This window comes from Taurulus bubalis (genome assembly GCF_910589615.1).
Source record: "Taurulus bubalis genome assembly, chromosome: 4".
NCBI classification, from domain to species: Eukaryota; Metazoa; Chordata; class Actinopteri; order Perciformes; family Cottidae; genus Taurulus; species Taurulus bubalis.
In genome coordinates, this window is record NC_136592.1 from 11,997,383 (window position 1) to 12,018,889 (window position 21,507).

General features: G+C 39.1%; 2 protein-coding genes across 2 annotated transcripts in view; one reads left to right on the forward strand and one right to left on the reverse strand.

Annotated features, from left to right (window-relative positions):
• Positions 1–6,375, reverse strand: part of kif18a (kinesin family member 18A) — a gene marked incomplete at both ends in the record, with an annotated part of 26,418 nt that extends 20,043 nt beyond the window's left edge. Inside the window, 5 exons of the mRNA XM_079216943.1 lie at positions 2,771–2,968; positions 3,260–3,370; positions 3,530–3,634; positions 4,271–4,428; positions 6,060–6,375. Coding sequence (XP_079073069.1) covers positions 2,771–2,968; positions 3,260–3,370; positions 3,530–3,634; positions 4,271–4,428; positions 6,060–6,375 — 888 coding nt within the window. The remainder of the gene's footprint in view (positions 1–2,770; positions 2,969–3,259; positions 3,371–3,529; positions 3,635–4,270; positions 4,429–6,059) is intronic.
• Positions 6,376–7,530: 1,155 nt separating this feature from the next.
• mettl15 (methyltransferase 15, mitochondrial 12S rRNA N4-cytidine) overlaps positions 7,531–21,507 on the forward strand; it is a gene marked incomplete at its 5' end in the record, with an annotated part of 45,076 nt that continues 31,099 nt past the window's right edge. Inside the window, 3 exons of the mRNA XM_079217515.1 lie at positions 7,531–7,619; positions 7,969–7,972; positions 9,135–9,362. Coding sequence (XP_079073641.1) covers positions 7,531–7,619; positions 7,969–7,972; positions 9,135–9,362 — 321 coding nt within the window. The remainder of the gene's footprint in view (positions 7,620–7,968; positions 7,973–9,134; positions 9,363–21,507) is intronic.

The following is a 21,507-nucleotide window of genomic DNA, read 5'->3' on the forward strand; positions in this document are numbered from 1 at the left end:
ACATTAGATAGACTACAGCTGCTTAGGTGAGTCACAATCTCGTGGGCACTGGGATTGGAGAAAGTCACATTAAAGTGAAGTAACAAAGGAGTGTAAAATAATCTCTTTTGGGGTTAGCAGCTGTGCCTGCACTTCTCTCTGGAAAAACCCGACTCCTACATCTGGATTCAGACCATAGTTATTGTTCATGTCAGGTCCAGGGAGTTTTAGGATAGTTATGCCAATTTGGAAAATATCCTTTTTAATAAGAACATAAGAACAGGCATCCAAAACCATTTTTTCAGCAAAGTAGGTATGTCAAAGTCAACTAAATGTTTTGTTTCAATGTGAAACAGGTTAAATGGGAAATTTACACCTGCAAATGAAGTGAATGGAGGGAGCTTCACTAGTGTGAGTGGGAGGTGTGAAACAACCGTGAAAAAGAAGCGCTGGCTTCAAAAGGAACCTAGTAACAAGCGTCTATGTCTGGTTATGCTGACCATGTGGTGCTTTGTTCCCTCACCTTCTACTCTCCATGATCACTCACATTGTTTTTCATCATAACAGACCACATAATACGAAATTCAAGTTCCAATGTATTTTTGTTGCCATTGCAAGAGCATATAGTAATTTGAACACTGGTTGTAAATGCTACTTGGTTAAGATTGATTCCATCGACAATTTCCCAGATAATCTGTCTCATGAACGACTATAGAATATTGAGACGGTTTCAGAAAAATTACAACGTTGTTTTCATTTAAGTTACCAAATGTGGCGTTAACAATACTACAAGGATCCTGATGTCTTAAAAGGTTAACAACCACACTTTCTTGCCAAACAAGATTGGCATAATAAAATGTATCCGGTTTGGAGAACATTTTGAGAAAGCCCCTTTTTGTTGGAGGGAAACACTGGCCTTGTGTGGATGGATGGCCAACATGGGAGAAAGGATGCTGCATCAAATGTATCTGCATTGCTTTGGACATAGCCTAAGGCAAACAACTTACAACAAAAACCTCTGTGCAGCATAGCATGAGGATGACATACTGAACAGCCCAAACAGAAGTAGCGGACATTCTTCTTCTACTCAAACGAATGGCATGTCAGCCCAGACACAAGTGGGGACATTCTTTCCTGTAAACAATGGCCACAACATGAATTCCTTGTCTGCCAACAGTAAACACTGCAGCACCAATAATCATGGGGACAGGGTGGGGAAGAAGAGGGGATCTGTGGTGGGCGTTGTAAGTTGACCGGATCAAACTATGTCCATGACGCCAACACTCAAGAATGGTGAGCAGGGTATAAAACCAACTGGACACAGTTTTAACACAAGAATTAAGTAACCTGTTGAAGAAGGATCACATTTCAACAGGGATGCGATACATTTGCACAGCACTTCCTGTATGCATGTGGCCTGCTTGTGCCTCATCCCTTGAGACTGGTGTGTAAAATGAGACCACGGCTTGGCAGGTTAATTTATGCAACTGGAATGAAATAATACCCAAATACTCAGTTGACTTGCCACTTCCCAGAATCTGCATTTTTTATACGGAGGCTTGTTCTTAAATTCAAATAGCTATAACCATAATAACCTTAAAATAATGCAAAATGTCCATATGCATACTGACCATATATAAGCAACAAACAACAGTACTAAATATTAAACATAGTTGAAACACATTCACTGTCAAATCTATATGCACTATATTTTTTAAATAAATGTGGTATCAACATCTGTAGTTGGTCATAGAGTGAATAGCTAATAATGTCACAAACAAAAATACAATTTATCAATACAGACTACTCAGAATGCAGAATTCAGCTATAATTAAACTATATATCAGTAAACTGTCTTGTGGTTTTCTCTTTTGAAGTGTGGAGTTATTCATTTGTTTAATGTTTGTGTGTATTTCATTACCTTTATTGGTTTGAACTGTAGAATCTTGCTTGATTTTACGTTATTTGTAAAGCACTTTGGAACATTATTTCAAAAGTTTCTAAATAAATCATCATTCTAACTTTTGTTCGGCAGTGATTCACAAAGTAGCTTTTCATTTGTTACCAAGCTAACCAAACACTTTGTTCAGTTTCTACAGTCTGACAGATGCTGCTGTGCACAGCCATCTTCGCTAACCAGGAGGTGTCTTCTATGCATCCGAAAGTGCTACAAAAACAGGCACACAACACTGTTTGAATGTTAACTCCTTTGTGAACAAATCACTAATCTTAACCTCCAGCTGTCACTGATATATCTGACAGACTGGTCCCAGCAAACTGAAAATGTAAAACACTTATATATTTAAAAAGAGACCACATTTTCCAGTTTCTCTTTTCCCCTGATATCTCTATTTCTAGATAACGAGTCAAAAATGTTGTGTCCAAAACAATTAAGGGTTTCTAGGAACAAGTGGGCCCTGTGCTACTGGGGCATAATGATCTTGGAAAATGTAAAATGTTAACGTACATCCTCTGACTATTATATGAGCAGAGCATTCATTAGACCCAATGCAAAGGTTATAAACACAATTGATAACAATATGAATAGGTATTGCTGTGGTTAATTTCATCATTGACATTTCTTATTTCATTTCCATTATTTTGCATGAGGAGGCCACTTAATGCATGAAAAAAATGATACATGCAGCTTGTCTAAGCAATGCACGCGAAATCTGGGCACCAACTTTTTGCTCTGTTTATCGAACAAAGTAGTTTTTTATTGAGTTGTAACGGTATTTTTTGCAACACTCTGTATGTTATGTACAGTATATGAAGGGGGATATAAACTCACCTTTGGGTCAGCAAGTGCATTGATAACATTTCCGAGGGCAAGAAGTGAGCGATTGATGTTAGCACCTTCCCGCAGACGTGCACCTTTGGCGTTGGTGGCGCTTGCTCTCTCTGAGCCTGCCAAATCAATCAGGCTCATTTTGGCAACGCAGGCATTAGGGTTGAGACTGGCGGTTTTGTCCTGCTGTCTTAAATATATCTGAAGAAAATAATACAAAACTGTGAATTCAAGACTATCCAGAAGCAAATGATATAGATGTTAGATATTTGTAGTGAAATAAGATACTTCAAATACTTATCATCTTACAAAATAAAGATATCTGTAACTGCCCACTTGAAATTGGGGAGTGGGAACAGTTTGCAGTTCAGCGTTTGTATTTATGTTTCTTCTTTTGCTAATTATTGTCTTTTTATTATCTTATTTTAGGTTTTTACATCATGCTACAGCCTAATTGTGCCTTGGGATTTCAATAACACTGGTTGTAAATACCTGAAATACAGCATGGGACCGGGAAGAGGTGGCATTCATGTCAGTGGGGTGCTGGGTCCTGTTGCGATTGCCAGAATCCAAAGCCTCAAGAATGTGCTCTGCAGATTTGGGCTGTATAGAAAAAACAAAGATGACATGCATTACAAAAGCAACTGAGGGTAACCAAATAGGTTGTAAAAAAAATAGACTTTGCAATGACACTAGTATTTACCTTTAATACATTCTATGATGCTATGGGGGAGTCTATATGACACGTGTGCTGCTACTGACCTGATGCAGTGTGAGTCCCTGAATAACCACTCCTTTAGAGCTGTCCTCTCTGACTGCAAGAGGGCCGACATTAGCCAACAAGTCTCTGATCTGTTCATTGTAAACCTGTAAACGAACAACAAATATAACTGAAAACAGCTGCAATCCCAGCAAAAACCACCAAAAGAGGTCAGTCAGGATAGAAATGTATGATTTAGTTAAAGGAATACTTCACCCACAAAATTAACATTTGTATATAAATTACTCAAAACCGTGTTGCCTTGAATTCTTTCAGATTACATTTGTTTTTCTAGCCTCCAAAGTGAAAAAAAATATTGATGAAATAAAGTAAATAGGATCCATTTCTAACAAAAGCTGTTGACTAACTCTTACACAAGTTGTGCATTATAATCCAAGTTTAATTTATCCAGTTACATACTCAGTATTTTTCAAACGCATGCATTTACGCTAAACCTTAAGATTTAATACATTTCTGACTCGTCCGGACTTGCATGTGCAGAAGTGTTTTTAATAGTAAGGTACTTCAATTAATCTTCTTTCAATGTGGAACCATGCAAGATAAACAAAGAAAAGTTCTAAAAGAATTGAAGTGTGAGCAATAGATATACAAATGGTAATTTAGTGGGTGAAGTAAGGTTATTAAAGGGATAAGAATCTAAGTCTGGGAATCACTTTGACACAAAATAAGAAGGTTCTGCAATGATACAGAGAACAAAAAGAACAAAACAAACAAATAATCACCTCAAGATATGAGAATGCCACAGCAAACTCTTTCTCCTCCTTGGCATCATCCATGCGTTTGAACAGCTCTGTCATGGTGCGGTACATGACTCCAGGTTCATTTTGCGAGCCTAACATAGTATGCGTCTTGCCTGCTCCAGTAGCACCGTAGGCAAACACTGCAATTGAGAGACAAATTTTAATAAAGTAAAACATGTAGATACAAAATAAACACTTATCACAACAATAGCAACGACAACATCAAACTTACTTTGGACAGAGTGTAACCACGAATCGTAATTTGAAAAATGTAAGTAACAAACATATTAGATCTAAAGATGAAGCCCAGCAGAGCTATGCTTATTGTGAAAAGCCTGGCTAAGGTGAGCCTAACTGATTAAAAATGACAATGTTCGAATCAGCCTGTATTTGAAAGTGGGCTTACAGTATGTAATACTGTCACAACTAAAAGACATGCTTTAAACGTGTTAGAATTCTGCATCAAATATACACTCAGTAGCCAGTTTATTGGGTACACTAATGCAGTGCAATACACACATCTTACAATAAATGCTACCTTCATGAGGGTTAGAATATTTTGTTATTGTGGGAACTGTTTTAGAGAGGAGTTGCTTCGACTGTATGATCATTTTGGAAGCTGCAGTTTGTGGTGACATTGAATTGTATTGCTGGATGGAAAGGTGTTTCTGTTATTTCAACCACCTCATTTATACCAATGAGGTTAGGTTTAGCAACAGAAACACCTATTTGTATAAGTTCAACTGCACCACAAACTAAAACCCACAAAAGGTACATTTGAATTAGGACCTCTTCCACAAAAACTGAGCATTATAACATTCATGAAGGTAGGCTTTACTGCAGGACGGCTGTATTAGACTACATTAGTTGTAGCTAGGTGTACCTAATAAACTGCCAACAGAGTGAATATTGTTCAGCAGGATCAAGAGTTTTTGCTGCTCTCAGCATCTTTCAATGGTGACTCTCTAAAGCCAAATTTCTTTCAGGTCCTGTTTACAGCGGGTACACTAGCTGTCAAAATGTCCCATTTGTGTTGATTTAAAACACTGGTACTGCACAGTGTTGTGAGCTAGTGACCAGCAAGTGAACCTTGGAGCAGACAAAGTAAATTAACAGCAGCCAGCAGTTTCAATTAATGATACAGCGGCATGAGTTAATAAGCCAAAATTCAAATTGAAAACAGGGTTCTTACTTGGTGTGGCTCATAACTGCAAGTGAACTTCAGTATTTGGTCATGCTGGAGTTGAAGAGAGGCAGTCAAAAATCCAAAAAGTTTACTGCCATAGCAGATTAGCTCATTTTATTACAGAGCCCTTGAGGGGTCATCAAGGGATTTTTCCTCTCTGAACTACTCTTGACTTCCCTCACAATGAATATTATGTTCCCTAACTTTAAGTTTTGCATTACGTGAGCTACTGTTTTCTTGAATTCCTGTGGTTTATTGGTAACACATCAGTTATATCTGATAGAAGCAGCGCCGTTTCAAAACCCGGTTTGCCGTAACGTGCTTTCTTGGGTAATGTTAATAAAAGCAGTAAAGCGCAGTCACAATATAGCTACCATAGCCATATCACCTTAGATATAAACACATCCACAGCTTCAATCATAATACCAAGGCAGAGCAGTGGTTGTATATGAACAGTACTTAGCCTCTCGAAATAAGTATTTAGCAATACAAAGATAATATTAAGTGTCACATAATCTCTCCTTTTTGTAGACAAACACACTATACGTTCCTGTACATATTATTTCTACATATTATTTACGTTACCTGTGCAGTTAAATCCATTCATCACACCATCCAACACTCCTTTAGTGGTGCTCTCAAAGATGTCATCTTGGGTAGAGTTCTCACCAAAGACATGGTCAAAAACAAACTTAAGGTCTTTGTTAGCCTTTTTGTTGACATTTCTGTTTTGTATTCTTTGTGACCCAAAACATGATGTATCTTCTTCCTTGGGGTCAAATATGAGCATGTGGTTGTCAACCACCTGGACCACATTTCGACAGTTTTCACGCTTCTCCCTCTCGCTAATTGGCCTCACTCGAACAACCACCTTCACGTGGCTGCACACGTCGCTTGCCATTTTGGTCTTTCTGCAGTGACGCTGCAAAATAAGAAACAAAAAGGTTAACTATAATTTCCACATAGTAAATCGAAATCATCAGTGTAATTTTTAACAATATGCTCAAATCATAGACATTTTTAAAGAAACAGTGGAAATGGACAAAAGACAGCAGGTGATGCAATTTTACTTTGTTTCATGTTAAGGGTCTGAGGATAGAGAGTGTCATATGCTGTACAGATTGTAAAGCCCTTGGGTCAAATTTGTGATCTTGGTCTATATAAATAAGATAACATTACTCTAGGCTAGTTAAACCATGGATGTCCTGTATGATAGATGAATCTAATGAAGGCCATAACGTTTAGTTGAGTTGAAAATGTTTCAGAGATGTCTTGATTCAAATGTATGGTAATTTTGCAGTACTGTTAAATTATATTGCTTTATACTGGCACACATTTCATAATATCTAATGGGATATAACATGTGGCCCATTTTCATTGATATAGTTTTAAATAGGTTTGGCATATGATGAATATATGTTAAATTATGTTGTATAAATACAAAGGTTTTAGCCAGGCGTACCAAATAATCTGGCAACAGAGTGTATACATGTGCAAAAGCAAACTGATGTTGTTACTGGCGTTATCTTTATGCACACTTCTGTCCCTACCTTTGCACAGATAACGCACATGATTATCATGCTCTGTTGCTACATTTTACCATGAAACTGGTGGACTAACGTAGTAATAGCTAAATGGCAGTTACCACCTGGATTAAAACCCACTGTTGGTTAAGTGATACATGCATGTTGGCATTTTTTTTATTTTATTCAAGCACACATTACTAAGCAAACGAAATAAAAGCCGACCTGAAAACGTAAAGTAGGCTAACGCCTGCTAGCTATAATAGCTAACAGTTCTCGCACAACTTCCACCAGTGAGTTAGCGTTGCTTCCTTTATGTAGAAGTCACCGCATTCCGTCTTACCTTTTGTCATTAATGGTTATTTCCTGTCACACGTTTTATTTTACCCTTTTCTGACAGTACACACGTAGCTCGTATTGTAAAATAAATTCGCTAAGGAACAGTGTAAATAGCGCGATAGCCGGTCTTAGCTAGCACGACGAGCGCCAATATTTTAAAAAACAAGACCTCTTCCTCTGTCGCAGCACATTGGATGCGCTTCTCCGGTCATTGGGCGGATCGTGGTGACGCGCCGGACATGCTGCTGCAGCTGAAGGTGGAGCTACGCTCTGTTCCACTACGGTAAGCTACTGATACCCTTCAAAGGTGTAGACACGTTTCTCTTTCACAGCTCACCTTAGTCAAACATTTCTAAATGTAGCTGAATGTTCTGTTGCGACATTCCCCATCCGGGAATTTGGTCGACAGTTCGTGTAGGTAGTCGCGCGTGGGCACCCAACATGGTGGCATAGCAACACTATCCTATGCATCGCTCCATCGTCAGTACGATGGAGCAACGTTACAGCTATTGTACGCGCCTGATAATAAATTCATAACCCCACTTATCTCACCTCCAAACACACCTTTAACGCTGTAGTTGAGGTTCGGGTGTGTAGGTTAACTCCATTCTCGTTAGCTCTGGTGTTTGTAGCAAGGTAACTAGTTAGCTATCGTCAACCTGCTTCACACACAAACTGCCTGTCTTTGTAGTACAACAACATGGCAACATATACTTGAATCCACGCGTCTGGTGAAATGAGACATAGCTAGCAGTTACCAACTAACTGTTACTCAGGCCGTAAAGTAGCTCACGCTCGTGACCTTTCAGCCTCAACCCTAGCTTAATGGCTATAGCAACTCAGTAGCCATAGCGATATGAGAATGGGGCCTTACTACCTGCCTCCTCCTCACATCGTTTAATAATGCCGCTATTATCCTATCCCTAGTACCTTTCACTCACCTTATGGTACTGGGAATGGGCCAGAGGGGAGGGGTGTCTAATCGACCTATGTATCAACGGCTATATTACGTTATAACGATAAAACAGATGACAATAATTCACAAGTGATAATTAGTTTGCTCCAAACGGTCCATCATTCATTCCCTTCTCTGCTCTTCTAGTAAAGGATAGCTTACCTTACCTGAACAATGTAACATTCTTAATTTACATCTTGATGCAGGCTCAATATTTGATTGTCATCTCATCAAATACCGTGTTATGCTTTGCTGCAATTGAACATTTGCTTTGTGTTCACCAATGCCTAGTGCAAATTAGTTGAATTCCTTCAGCTCCTGCACATATTTCTATTTCATTAGAAACATGCGTCACTAACTGATCTCTAATTTTCAATGCATCTTGTTGCCAGGAAACACCTGCATATCCTTTTAACAATGTGGCTCACTGCAGGCAGTGTTGTCCATGAAGAATGCCAAAATGTTGAACTAATGGACCAAAGATGTACTTACTTGTATTGAGGACGTGGTTTTGAGTGTATGAGCCACAGATGTGGGCTGTTGTAAGAGTTCAACCTCTCGCACAATATATCTGCACGTTTGTTTTTCTTATGATGTAAGATATTATATATATATATATATATATATATATATATATATATATATATATATATATATATATATATATATATATATTATGTCGGCCTAATATTTGTGTTCCAAGTTATTATACTTGACCACTACTCCAAATAATAGCATAGTTAATACGAACCCTTTATTTTTTTTTGTTCACCTGTCACACTGTTACAAACCCTGCTCCACTAAATTGGTTTAAAGACTTTGTTCCCCTTGTTTTCTCCATAGATCATTAAAGGGACCATGTTTTTTCCAGTGTGGAAAACAAATTCCACTGTGTGGAGAGCATGGAGGTCATGGAAGTTAAGCCTGCACTCTTCTACAGTGTGTGCATCTTCTGGTCGTGGTCCCCTTAACAGATCTGAAGAACTGCCTTCAGTTTTAACCCAAAAGCCTCCTCACACACCTGTTATGCTTAAAGAAGTGCTTCATTACTTAGACGTCCAGCCAGGTCAGGTACGTTTGCATCTTTGTTGTTTGTGCAAGTTTTTCGAAAGAAAGCCAATGTCTGTTTGTTGAAATATTTCTTTCATAAGTCAAAGCTTCATTTAGATCAAATCAGTTCTGTGTAAAAGTATTTTTTTCAAAAGCAACATTGTCAATTAACCTTTTTCTTATTGCCAATATATATACATCCACTGATGTATTCTTACATTAAAAAGCTCCTATAATGTGTTCATACCATAGGCAAATCTGATGAGTGTCTAAATTGAATGTCATGGACTGACATCTTACTGATATAAGTGATTAGGTCGTGGTTTTATTTTTAGGCATTGTTGTTTGGTCTGCTTTGGTAGCTGTGGTAATGGCATAGGCATGCAGACTCATACTGAGACACCACCACTCACTACATTCTCAGAAATGACAACAACAATGTACATTTTAATCTCCACAAAGATACAATATATTGCAGGTCTGTTGTATTAGTTTAGTTTAATTGGTTTTCAAATGAAAGAACATTAGTTTCAAGAAGTAGCTTTCCAAATGCGTGCATCATAACACCTCATGAGTATATCTTTGTTATCTGAAGATACAGTGGCTTGCAAAAGTATTCATACCCCTTGAACGTTTCCACATTTTGTCACATTACACGCCACAAACATAAATATATTTTATTGGAATTGTATGTGAAAGACCAGCACAAAGTGTCACACAATTGTGAAGTACAAAGAAAATTATACATGTTTTTAAATTTTTTTCACAAATAAAAAACTGAAAAGTGCAGTGTGCAAAATTATTCAATAGAGTCAATACTTTGTGGAACCGCCTTTTGCTGCAATACAGCTGCAAGTCTTTTGGGGTATGTCTCTACCAGCTTTGCACATCTAGAGACTAAGATTTTTGCCCATTCTTCTTTGCAAAACAGCTCAAGGTCAGTTAGATTAGATGGAGAGCGTTTGTGAACGGCGGTTTTCAGATCTTGCCACAGATTCTCGATGGGATTTAGGTCTGGACTTTGACTGGGCCATTCTAACACATGAATATGTTTTGTTGTAAACCATTCCATTGTAGCCCTGGCTTTATGTTTAGGGTCGTTGTCCTGCTGGAAGGTGAACCTCTGCCCCAGTCTCAAGTCTTTTGCAGACTCCAACAGGTTTTCTTCCATTGGCTGATGGATGGAGCCATTTGGCTCCATCCATCGTCCCATCAACTCTGACCAACTTCCCTGTCCTTGCTGAAGAGAAGCACCCACAGAGCATCATGCTACCACCACCATGTTTGACAGTGGGGATGGTGTGTTCAGGGTGATGTGCAGTGTTAGGTTTCCGCCACACATAATGTTTTGCATTTAGGCCAAAAAGTTCAATTTTGGTCTCATCTGACCAGAGCACCTTCTTCTACATGTTTGCTGTGTCCCCCACATGGTTTATGGCAAACTGCAAACGGGACTTCTTATGGTTTTCTTTTAACAATGGCTTTCTTCTTGCCACTCTTCCATAAAGGCCAGATTTGTGGAGTGCATGCCCAATAGTTGTCCTGTGGACAGATTCCCCCACCTGAGCTGTGGATCTCTGCAGTTCGTCCAGAGTCACCATGGGCCTCTTGGCTGCATCTCTTGTCAGTGCTCTCCTTGTTCGGCCTGTAAGTTTAGGTGAACGGCCGTGTCTTGGTAGGTTTGCAGTTGTGCCATACTCTTTCCATTTCCGGATAATGGATTGATCAGTGCTCCGTGACATGTTCAAAGCTTGGGAAATCTTTTTATAGCCTAACCCTGCTTTAAACTTCTCCACAACTTTATCTCTGACCTGTTTGGTGTGTTACTTGGACTTCATGGTCCTGTTTGCTCCCCAATATTCTCTTATTATTATATTATGTGTACAGATTGTAAAGCCCTCCGAGGCAAACTTGTATTTGTGATGTTGGGCTATATAAAATAAACTGAATTGAATTAACAAACCTCTGAGGCTGTCACAGAACAGCTGTATTTGTACTGAGATTAGATTACACACAGGTGGACTCTATTTTGTCATTCGGTCAACATTCAATCATTCAGCAGTCATCAGGCAACTTCTGAAGGCAATTTGGTTGCACTCAGAGAAAAGGGGGCTGAATAATTTTGCACACTGCACTTTTCAGTTTTTTTATTTGTGAATTTTTTTTGTACTTCACAATTGTGTGACACTTTGTGTTGGTCTTTCACATAAAATTCCAATAAAATATATTTATGTTTGTGGCGTGTAATGTGACAAAATGTGGAAACGTTCAAGGGGTATGAATACTTTTGCAAGCCACTGTAGCTATTAGAAATGACCTCTTTACTAATAAGGATTCTCTTTACCGAGATTTTTGTTGCTAAGGTAAAACAGCATGCATGAATTGGACAGGGTGCCAACAGCTTGGCTTTTACTTAATGTATGTACTACCAGGACAGATGGGCATGAGTCAAAAGCCTTCTGGTGTGGCAGGCAGTGTTGGAGGGAATGTTATGCCCCCCCATATAATGCATGGGCAAGACAGGTGGGGGCCATGGGTCAACAACTTAGTAAGGCTGTTGGCAGGACACAGGGTGCTGCGTCGCTCCTGCCTAAACTTTAGCACCTCTAAACTCCTCCGCTGCCCGCCCATTTGCCAACTGTCCCAAGACAGCTTGCCAATCAGATGCTATTAAAAACAGTCTGATAGATTTTGTTTTTTTGTGCAGTTAGAAGTGACGCGTTGTGGAAGTGTTGTATGGTTACATCCACAAGTCGTGTCTTAAATGTTGCTCAACCGCAGATGTCAGCTAATTTATTTATTTATATGATGACACGCGTAATGTTGCAGTTATATCAGTTCTATAAGCACAGAAACATTACAACCTGATATGGGTGCTGCCACATTGCCATATTACACATTTATAGAGCTAAATCATCACTCAGTAAAGGCAGCGCATGCCCCTTCAGTCTCAGTCAAAAAATCTGAATTCTGACTCCCTGACAGAGCTGTCATTTAAGCAGTCAAATGTGTGGTGGTTAAGTGATGGTGTCACTAACAGATCAGTTTCTGTGAGATTGAAAACCTGATATCAGACAAGTGTCCACTGAAATCACAGAGGGCAGTGAGATGTATAATTTGAATGACTATTGTAAAATAATCAGCAAAATGTAATTGCTCTTGTCAGTTGAAGCAGAGTATGTATGAATGGAGTACTTAAGCCACGATGGGTGTCGGAGCATATACTGCAGTTAAACCAAAGTGTGTAAATGGAGCCTTTCAGTGCCCTGCTGCCTCCCACACACAGGCCGTCTGACTGTAAATGTGTATAGAGGTTGTTAATTTGCACTGCTAGCCTACACTATGTTTTCATTGTTTTACAAATAGCCATCATGCTTATTGGATTTGGATTGATAGTTTTTATGTTTCTTTACTAAAAGCATACATTCGTTGGACAAAGATGTACACAGCTCCTCTCTAATTGACTTCAAGGGAGGGGTGGGGGGGATATGACAAAACAAATGCATCACAATCTTTTTCAAGAAGGATCACAGGAGGTTATGTATTCTGTCTTGTGCGTGTGACAGTGTGAGTCTGTGCCTCTGTGTCTGTCCAAGGCTAATCTCTCCTCCTGCTACAGCAAACTATGTCATATTTTGGGTGGCCAGTTATGGTTGCATGCTCAAGGACCTCTTGTGGTTGCGATGACTTTCCCAAAACACATTTTTTATTGTGTGTTTCATACTGACATTGACTCCCGGCTGACTCCACACTCACCACTCTTTAGCTAGGAGCCGGAAGTGATAACACTGCTGACTACTGCCGACCCCCAGCCACTACTCTGCGCCCAGAGATACAGTGGGAAACAGTTTGCACACTGTTATTGTTTTGGACAGTGTGTTTGGCTAGCAGCTAACAACTACCAGTACACACCCTGGGTACCGCTTAGTCGCTGCTGTGTGGCTCACTTTAATTGTTCGATTGTTGTTGTTTTTTTTTTTACAGCTAACAGAACTACTAGTACACAGTACTGTCGTACACTGCTCTGATGCTCACATAGATTGTTATTTTGTTTTTATTTTGATCATTTTTTTTCTTCGTCGGTGTGTTTGGCTAACCAACACAGACATAGTGGGACGGAACCGTTTGCACACTGTTATTGTGTTGGCCAGTGTGTTTGGCTTACAGCTAGCGTAACTAGCAGAGTGCACACACGGATATTCTGATCAAATACCTCAATATCAAGATTACAATATTGTCGGGTCGGGTAGACCATTGATGCTTTCAGGAAATATTACACAATGAGATTTTTGCTAAATAATCATCAGTAATGTGGATATAATGAATGATAAAGTGTGTAATGTAAATAATAGTACAGTTATAGTAATGGTCTAGTAAGCTCAGAAAATGACATCACTTTATTGTAATGTTGCTTTTTTTATGCCATATTACCATATCCATAGCTGAAGATAATATCTAGTTGCATATCGCAATATCAACAAAATATCAATATATTGCCCTGCCCTACCCTAAGGGTCATTGTTGTGATTGTCATGGTGAGCATGTCAGCATGCACTGACGGTTGGCAATCAATTGTATGTGAAATTTCAAAATCTTAAATTAAGATCACTTCTTTTATTAACATGTCATTTTTCTATGTTCTCAGAGCCACGAATCATTCAGAAGCTGGATTCACTCACCTTTTCAGTGAAAGACAGTTCATTGTCTTGGTTTAGCTCGAGAGGACATGCCCAAAACATTGCATAAAGCAGCGGACATCTAGAGACACATTTAGCAGGTTGACCGAACTATACATTTCATCATGGTTCTTATTTTCAATTGTTTGTCAGAGAATATTTTTTGTCGACAAAATGTACACTCCATACACAGGCCCAGGTTAAATGAACTTTAGTAAGAGAAAATGAAAATTGAAAAATGAAAATTGTAAAATAAATATCCAAATTGTCCATTGTAAACATCCATCACAGTTTACCGACTGACCTCTTGGTTCAACTTTGACCTACTTGCCACGATTTTATTGTGAACTTACTAGTGACAGGAAGTCCTCAACCTCTAGTTTTACCTCGAAATAAAGTGGTAGCTGATCTAGATAAGCCGTTGGTTGGTTACAACCTGAATGATCATCTGATCACTCATCTTTTGTCCCCTATTTGACCTCTCTTAGGCTGTGTTGGCACATTCTGAAATCGAGTAGTGGAGCAATGTATCCTTCAGCTATGGAAGTAAAACCCATGTTGTCATCAACCGTATTTTTCTATTAATAGTGTCACAGTTTTTACAGAATGTATTATTCAACTTGTCCATCAGATAGAGAAGTTTGCAGTCAAGACTTAGGAGTGGCCACAGTTTTATCTTGGGAGGTCAGTGAGAGCTGGAAGGACTCACCTTGACCGTCCGCTACAACAATTTGCTTTGAGGTGCACAGAGCTGCACACTGTGATGTTGATGCTCAGTGGAATTGGCAGATCCTGCAACCACTGTAAACTAAAGTGAGCCATTTAAAGAGTTTAAATAACGTTTTTTAAACTTTGCTATTATTACAGCTGTGAAGCAACAATAGGTTTAGGTTGTTTCTTTGTTATAATGCTTTCATGGAACTTCCCCCTCAACTTGTTAATACTCATGGTTATGTAAAAGCATGGGCTGAAAAGGATGAAGCATGAGAAGTCCTCCACTGGCACAGGCTGCTTGCGTAGGGGACCTCCGCTAGAATAGATTAATGAGCCATCAGCTGAGAGTCCAGGGGAAAAACCCTGTGCTGCTGTAGAAGGAGAAACAAGCTGCATATTCTTACATTTCAGTCACAACACACTCCCTCTTGTGGAATTTATGAGACCATAAGCATTAAACATCCTTTATTGGATCAATATCAGTCTTTCAATAATCAACACCTTTTTTTGTTAGGATTAGACAAATAATAACTATCACTGGACGGTTACATATGATGATAATATGCCAGGAGATTTATTATTCCTTTTCAATTATCGGCTTAAAGATATGTCAGTATTAATGTTTAACAAATGTTGTTCTATAGTTTGTGATTAAAATCTTTTTGGCATTCATATAACTTATCTTCCTGTAATGCGAGCATCATGCCAGTCATTTAGAAATGTTCACATACAAATGTCATCCTGTTCACACTCATGAATAGTAATAGTCTATATGATTTTAATTCAAGTCAACTATGGATCTTATCTCGGTGCTTCGCAACTCCAAAGGCAGAAACAGTAAACAGTAAAAAAAAAAAAAAAAATCCTGAAAGTGGAAACCTTTTAGAGGACCACCAAAGCACTGGAATCTTGAAGCCTGTGGTCATCATGAAAGTAACAGAATGCAGGTGGTCGTCGACGTGGATTCTGCGCAGAAACCAGGCTCATGATGACAATGGAAATCTAGCACAACATACAGCAAAACAGGCAAACCACAAATCACAGGTGTTGTAGCTTGTTAAGGCCCTGAACCACAGCAGTTGAGTGCTTCATTTTTCACTTCCCCTGTTATTTGGGTTATTTGGCTGGTTGTAATTTGGACACATGATGAGGCACTCTGTTCTTATGGATGGATGACCACAAAACACTCTGCCAGCTGCTACTTCTCAGTGTTTTTGCATTTTTGGATAGCACAGCACAGGATAATCTTTTACCGAGTACTAGGTGTACCAGCTTGTAAAGAGGGGCATTGATGGGGTTAATATGATCTTGTCTCAAGTCTTACAGCTGAATTCTGGGCCAGCTGAGGTGTAAAATGACTCTCTGAGTCTACAGTACAGGGAGCACCATATACTTTTGTGCAAGACTATTGAGAAACTTAATATACAATCTATAAAACTTGTATTGTAAAACTGACGGGCAGCAATGGAAGGAAATCTAAATATATGATATATATATATATATATATATATATATATATATATATATATATATATATATATATATATATATATTCTCGGTACATGGGCTGCAGCATTTGACAATCTATGCTATTTCAGATAAAAGATCCTTTTTTTTTGTGAGCAACATTTGTCTTATCACTTAAATTCCCATCAGCAGCCAGGTGAAGCGCTGTTGTGGATACAAGCAAAAGGGTAATATGATCTTGTCTCTTCAAATTAGTTAAAAGCCTTGCAGTTTCTGTTGAGGCCGTGCAGCTGAAGACTCAAAATTGCTTCAGAAATAAATATAGAGCACAGGGAGTTACAGTAATTCAGCAACATGTTGTCTTTGCATCTTTTCTTTTTGTAAAGAACTATGTTAAACGGTTAAGACAGGTGCTTTTGTATATTAAGTTTTATTTATTTCTATAAATAATTTTAAACAGTTTGTCAGTCAGTGTATCCTAAAACATATATCACTGGCATTTTATGAATGTCCCAAGAGTTTATTATAATTCTTTATTTTTAAATTTATTTGTATTTGTAGGCACGAAATGTTATTTTGAATTATAGATACGATTCTTAAGAATTACATTTTTATTTACATCTGCAAACAAACACTGAAGTACCTCATCTGTCGCATATGATGCACAGAATAAACACTATCTCTATTATCTGGAACAAGCCACTTGTTGTTTTCTGTGCACAAAATATGCTACCACAACCTCTTCTGGGTCTTTAATGTTTTTTTTCTTTTTTTCTCTTTACACTCCTTTTTTGGGAGCACTGAGTAGTGAAAGAGGAGGCTGGTAAATAATTGATCCTTGTAATTAAACACTCCAGCCAGGGATGCTGTGGCTGATTGACGGCCAGATATTAGGCCCTTGTCTCGTAAGGTTGCAAGTTTAGTCTGAGGTTATCAGTGGCCAGAAGAGTCTTTCTCCCTACCTGCCTCATTACTTTCATGAGTAGAACATTTCATAGTGGAGCGGTGGGTGGGGGTGTGGTGTGAAGACAGTCTGGGACTTCATTAGCCAAATGGGGTGCCTCAGTCTACAGAGTGCCAAATCGTTCAGCTTTGCTGAGCAGACAGCCCTTTTGTGGGTGCTTCACCATACTGTCTTATTGAGTTGTTTTAGCCCTTTCATCTTACACATTCTTCAGCTTTATTTAAACAACAACTTCAACACATGCAGTGAACCTTATTGTGCCTATACCTGAACAGATGGTGTCTATCATCATTTAGCTCCAGTAAATCACCCTCCGACCTTCCAAACTATATTTTCTCATCTTTCCAGTTTTACTACATTGCTTACAAAGCTGTATAGCTCACAACTTGCAGTACATTATATTGTCCAACAAAGCTTAAATGCTCTCTTAAAAGTCAATACTTTCCCAAATGTTGCACTTTATTAATGTTTGATTGAATTTGCCATAGAAAAACGTGTGTGTGGGGGTGGGGGGGGGGGGATGTGAGAGAGAAATCTCTTTACAACTGATGCATGCACATAACGGTGCATGGTACAGGGGTAAACTGGAGAAGAGTGCTGCTACAACATACATTATTGAGTTATATTTGCATGTAGTTTTAATAACAATTATTGAAATTGTATAACTCTATCCTCGCATGCATCCAATATTGCTATACTCAGTGAAAATACACTGGAACCCATCCTCAACGCTGAATTGATACTATTACACCGGGTTTTATTGCAATATTTACATTTGTTCCTGGTGTGTGAGTGCGGGTATGCTAATCAGATACATGCCCTGTGGATAGCAGATGACTCATTCCTGCAACACTTCTTCAATTGGTGTTTGTGTGAGGTCCAACTGCATTATCGCAGTGGTCTTTCTTTTAAATATGTTTAGGATAATTAAACATTCATCATGCAGTCTAGTTACTGTTTAGGTACACATGTATGCATTGTGATTTTTTTTTTTTTTCTTTTCTAAATGATTCTGGTTTTAAAGAAATGGTTTCACTTATTGTCATATTATTAGACCATGGATATTTGCTGATCGCAAAATATATCTTAATTTTCACCCGATTTGGACTCAAGGTTGATCTATCACAAATGTTTTGACGTTTTGGTGTTTTTCGTAAAAACAGCAAAAAAAGAAGCATTGATTGATTCACAACATGTGAATGTATATACTTTGCTGCAGTAAATTGTTTGTCATGTTCAACATGCTTCCCCTCTTGTATGACATTATGTTTTTAACAGCAATCTAATTTTTCAGTATCAGTAAAGTCTACCGCGGAGCCCAGCCACATCTACAAATGCGACAACCAGGCTGCCATATTGTAGACATGAGAGATGTGTGGTGATGTGTGTGGAAGCGGTGATGTAGATACAAGTGACCTGACCTGTAAACACCAGCCAACACACACTTGCTTTTTGTGCAGTGTCATCAAAGGTGTGGCTCATTTCACAAAAGCGTTTTGTGAGCCTACGCAGATCGCAAATGGTGGCAGCGTCGTGTTTTAGAAATGAGTGTTGTTCTCAAATTGCAAACACATTTGCGAATCCTACCGGGCTCTCAACTGCTTACGGGCTGCAGGTATGGTATTTGCATTTTAAGGATTGAAAGAGGTCAAAATTAACAAGAGGAAATTATCTCATGTTGTAAATTGCAGCTTACACATGTGGTGGAATGGGCCCCTGGCTCAACTCTTGGCACACTGCAATGACATGTCAGCAGAAGGTTGTCGACTACATGTGAGTTACATGCAGACAGGGTAATTCTACTGTTAACCTGATCGTCGAGACAGAAGAGAAAATGATAGTCAGTGACTTTCCAATTGTAAAATGTATTATAAACCAGGGTCTTGAGGCCAATTTAAAACTGATGTGATTCCTCCTACTGATCTTTCCCGGCATGTGTTCCTGCATCCTAATGATCTTTTTTAAACTGCTGTTGCACCTTTTCTGATAAAGTCAGTTGCAGTGACCTTATCTGTGTATTCAACATTATTTATATTCCCAGCAGCATCCTGATGAAGTACTGTTGTTCTCAGCTGGAGGGCTTCCACTCCTTGCCTACTCTGTTTCCCGACTAATTTGGCAGGGAAGAGCATGTCCGCTCGACACTACATGACACTACATGACACTACTGACCTAAACCAGTAGCAGAAATGTCCTTGCTACCTTTTCACAAGTTCTTACAGTGTCGACCTCCACAGTTTCACTGGAGTGTACCTACACAGGGTTGCCGTTTTTATATAAACTAGCCTATATTGCAGACACCTTGCTTCATATGAATCTCTTAAAAACCTGCTTGGTTCTTCTTGTCATGCTTTTGAGGGAAAGCCTTTCTGAAGACCATTGCATCAAATATAACATAACAGTGTTACTCCACCCTCACTTCCGAGCCACCAGCCAGCTGTTCTGCTCATTTTATAATGTTAGCTAGTTGACTATGCTGTCGCCAAATGAGAAAATGTAAACAGCTTAATGCTAAATCTACACACTCTTGTCACAGCGTCTAGATTAACTAACGCAGTCATTACCACAGATTCACCAGATTTTGTAATTTGCAGATGGCTTAATTTCCAGGACACAAAAAGGAGAGAACAGGCTTGGGCTGACATTAGAGGGGAGGTTTAGAGGGCGTTAACATTATTTGATTTCATGGCTGAGATAAGTCCCAAATGGTCGACTCTCTCAGAATTGGAAGATTAGGACTGATTTAAAACAGTAGATGGCGTTTTGAGCCATTTTCAACATTGCAATGCAGATAGTTTTGTATGAATTTGGTAAGAAATGTCAATATTCAAACCAGCATTGACCTGTTTTATCACATCAGTCATATTATTTAATTCATAGACAACTTACAGATGTGCTTTGTCTCACACCTTCACCTTTTGCTGAAAAGTAGCTGGAGGAAATCACACAGCAGTGTTTGGTGTGGTCACTTTTATCCTGACTGCGTCCTGCTGAGGGACAGCCCCATTCACAAGCAAAGGTACCCTTTAGGCAGCCGTAGGCTCCCGAGACTTACCATTACCCCTCAAAGACTGTTGTCAGAGATTGAAAGCTTGGTGGCAGGCTGATGGTCATTTTTCCAAGGTGCAGCTCAAAGTCGATCCTTTGGTCGTTTCCGCCTTTACAAACTACAGGTCTGTGCCAGCTCAGGGATGGGAAATATAAGTGTATGTAGTGTGAGATGATTGAAATTTGTCAACCAGTTGTAGATCTTTGAATTGCTACCCACACCTCTAATTTGGCGGAGATCTGTATGAATGAATTTGAACGTCATTGACACTGGGGCAATTAGTAAAGAAAATAGTAAACTTTGGCATACTGATGATAGTACCAGTCATAGAATGGCCCAGGGGAACAAAATCAGTACATAGCGCTGCACTGTGAAGCTTTCCTCAGATCCCACCCTTCCCCCAAGCCACTGTTCACTGCCCCCACCCCATTCCCTAGTTCTTTTCATTTCAAATTGTATTGTATGCCCAGTCTTCAAACTACTGGAAGCATCTTTTTAAATGCCTAGAAGTCTTTTCCCTATTACCATGCCTTCCACCACGAATCCTTCATTTAGCTCGACTCCTCTTTGCACTCCCTAATGGACTTGGCCCTGTTCTTCTTTTGTCTTCCTTTAGTGCCATGAAATTCACCTTCAGGAGAGGAAGTCATCTTTCCTGATGCTTCTTTACATTTTGTGAATATAGTTAGATGATTCCACCCCCTCTTTTCAGTTTCACTTCTGCTTTCTCTCGGGCTTTATATAGTTTGCATTGTTTCCCTAGCACACTGTATTGACAGTAGTGTCACACTGAAGAGAAATCCTTCAGAGCAGTGAAGAAGAGCAATGAAGCATGTAATCATTTTGAATAGATCCACTGCATCATATTTGACCTTAATTCTTGTTTCCTGTTAAAACAAAGAAACAGCCTTTTGGCATTTCTGTCACAGTTTGTGGCATTTCCTATCCACTGAAGGCTAGCCGTCTATATTTTTTACAACGACACATTTGTTGGCATGTCAGAATAACAGCATATGAGGTTGGACAACCAGATTGAACAAGAAGTTTCTATTTCCAGTCGAGACTGGCCTCTTGAAAAAAAAAAAAAAAAAAGACAGCATTGTTTGTTCAAACTGTTTTAAAAGGCTTATGTTTACATTCAGTAACATTGCTCGAGGTAGTGTGACAGGGCAGCAAAATGTCGTAGCAGGGAGGGACAATATTCAAAGTTTCCTCCTCTCTTACCCATATTCAGGGCTCTTGTAAAAGAGCCCTGAAAATGTTGTCGGTGGGCTGGCTAACAGTGCTGATCGAGCG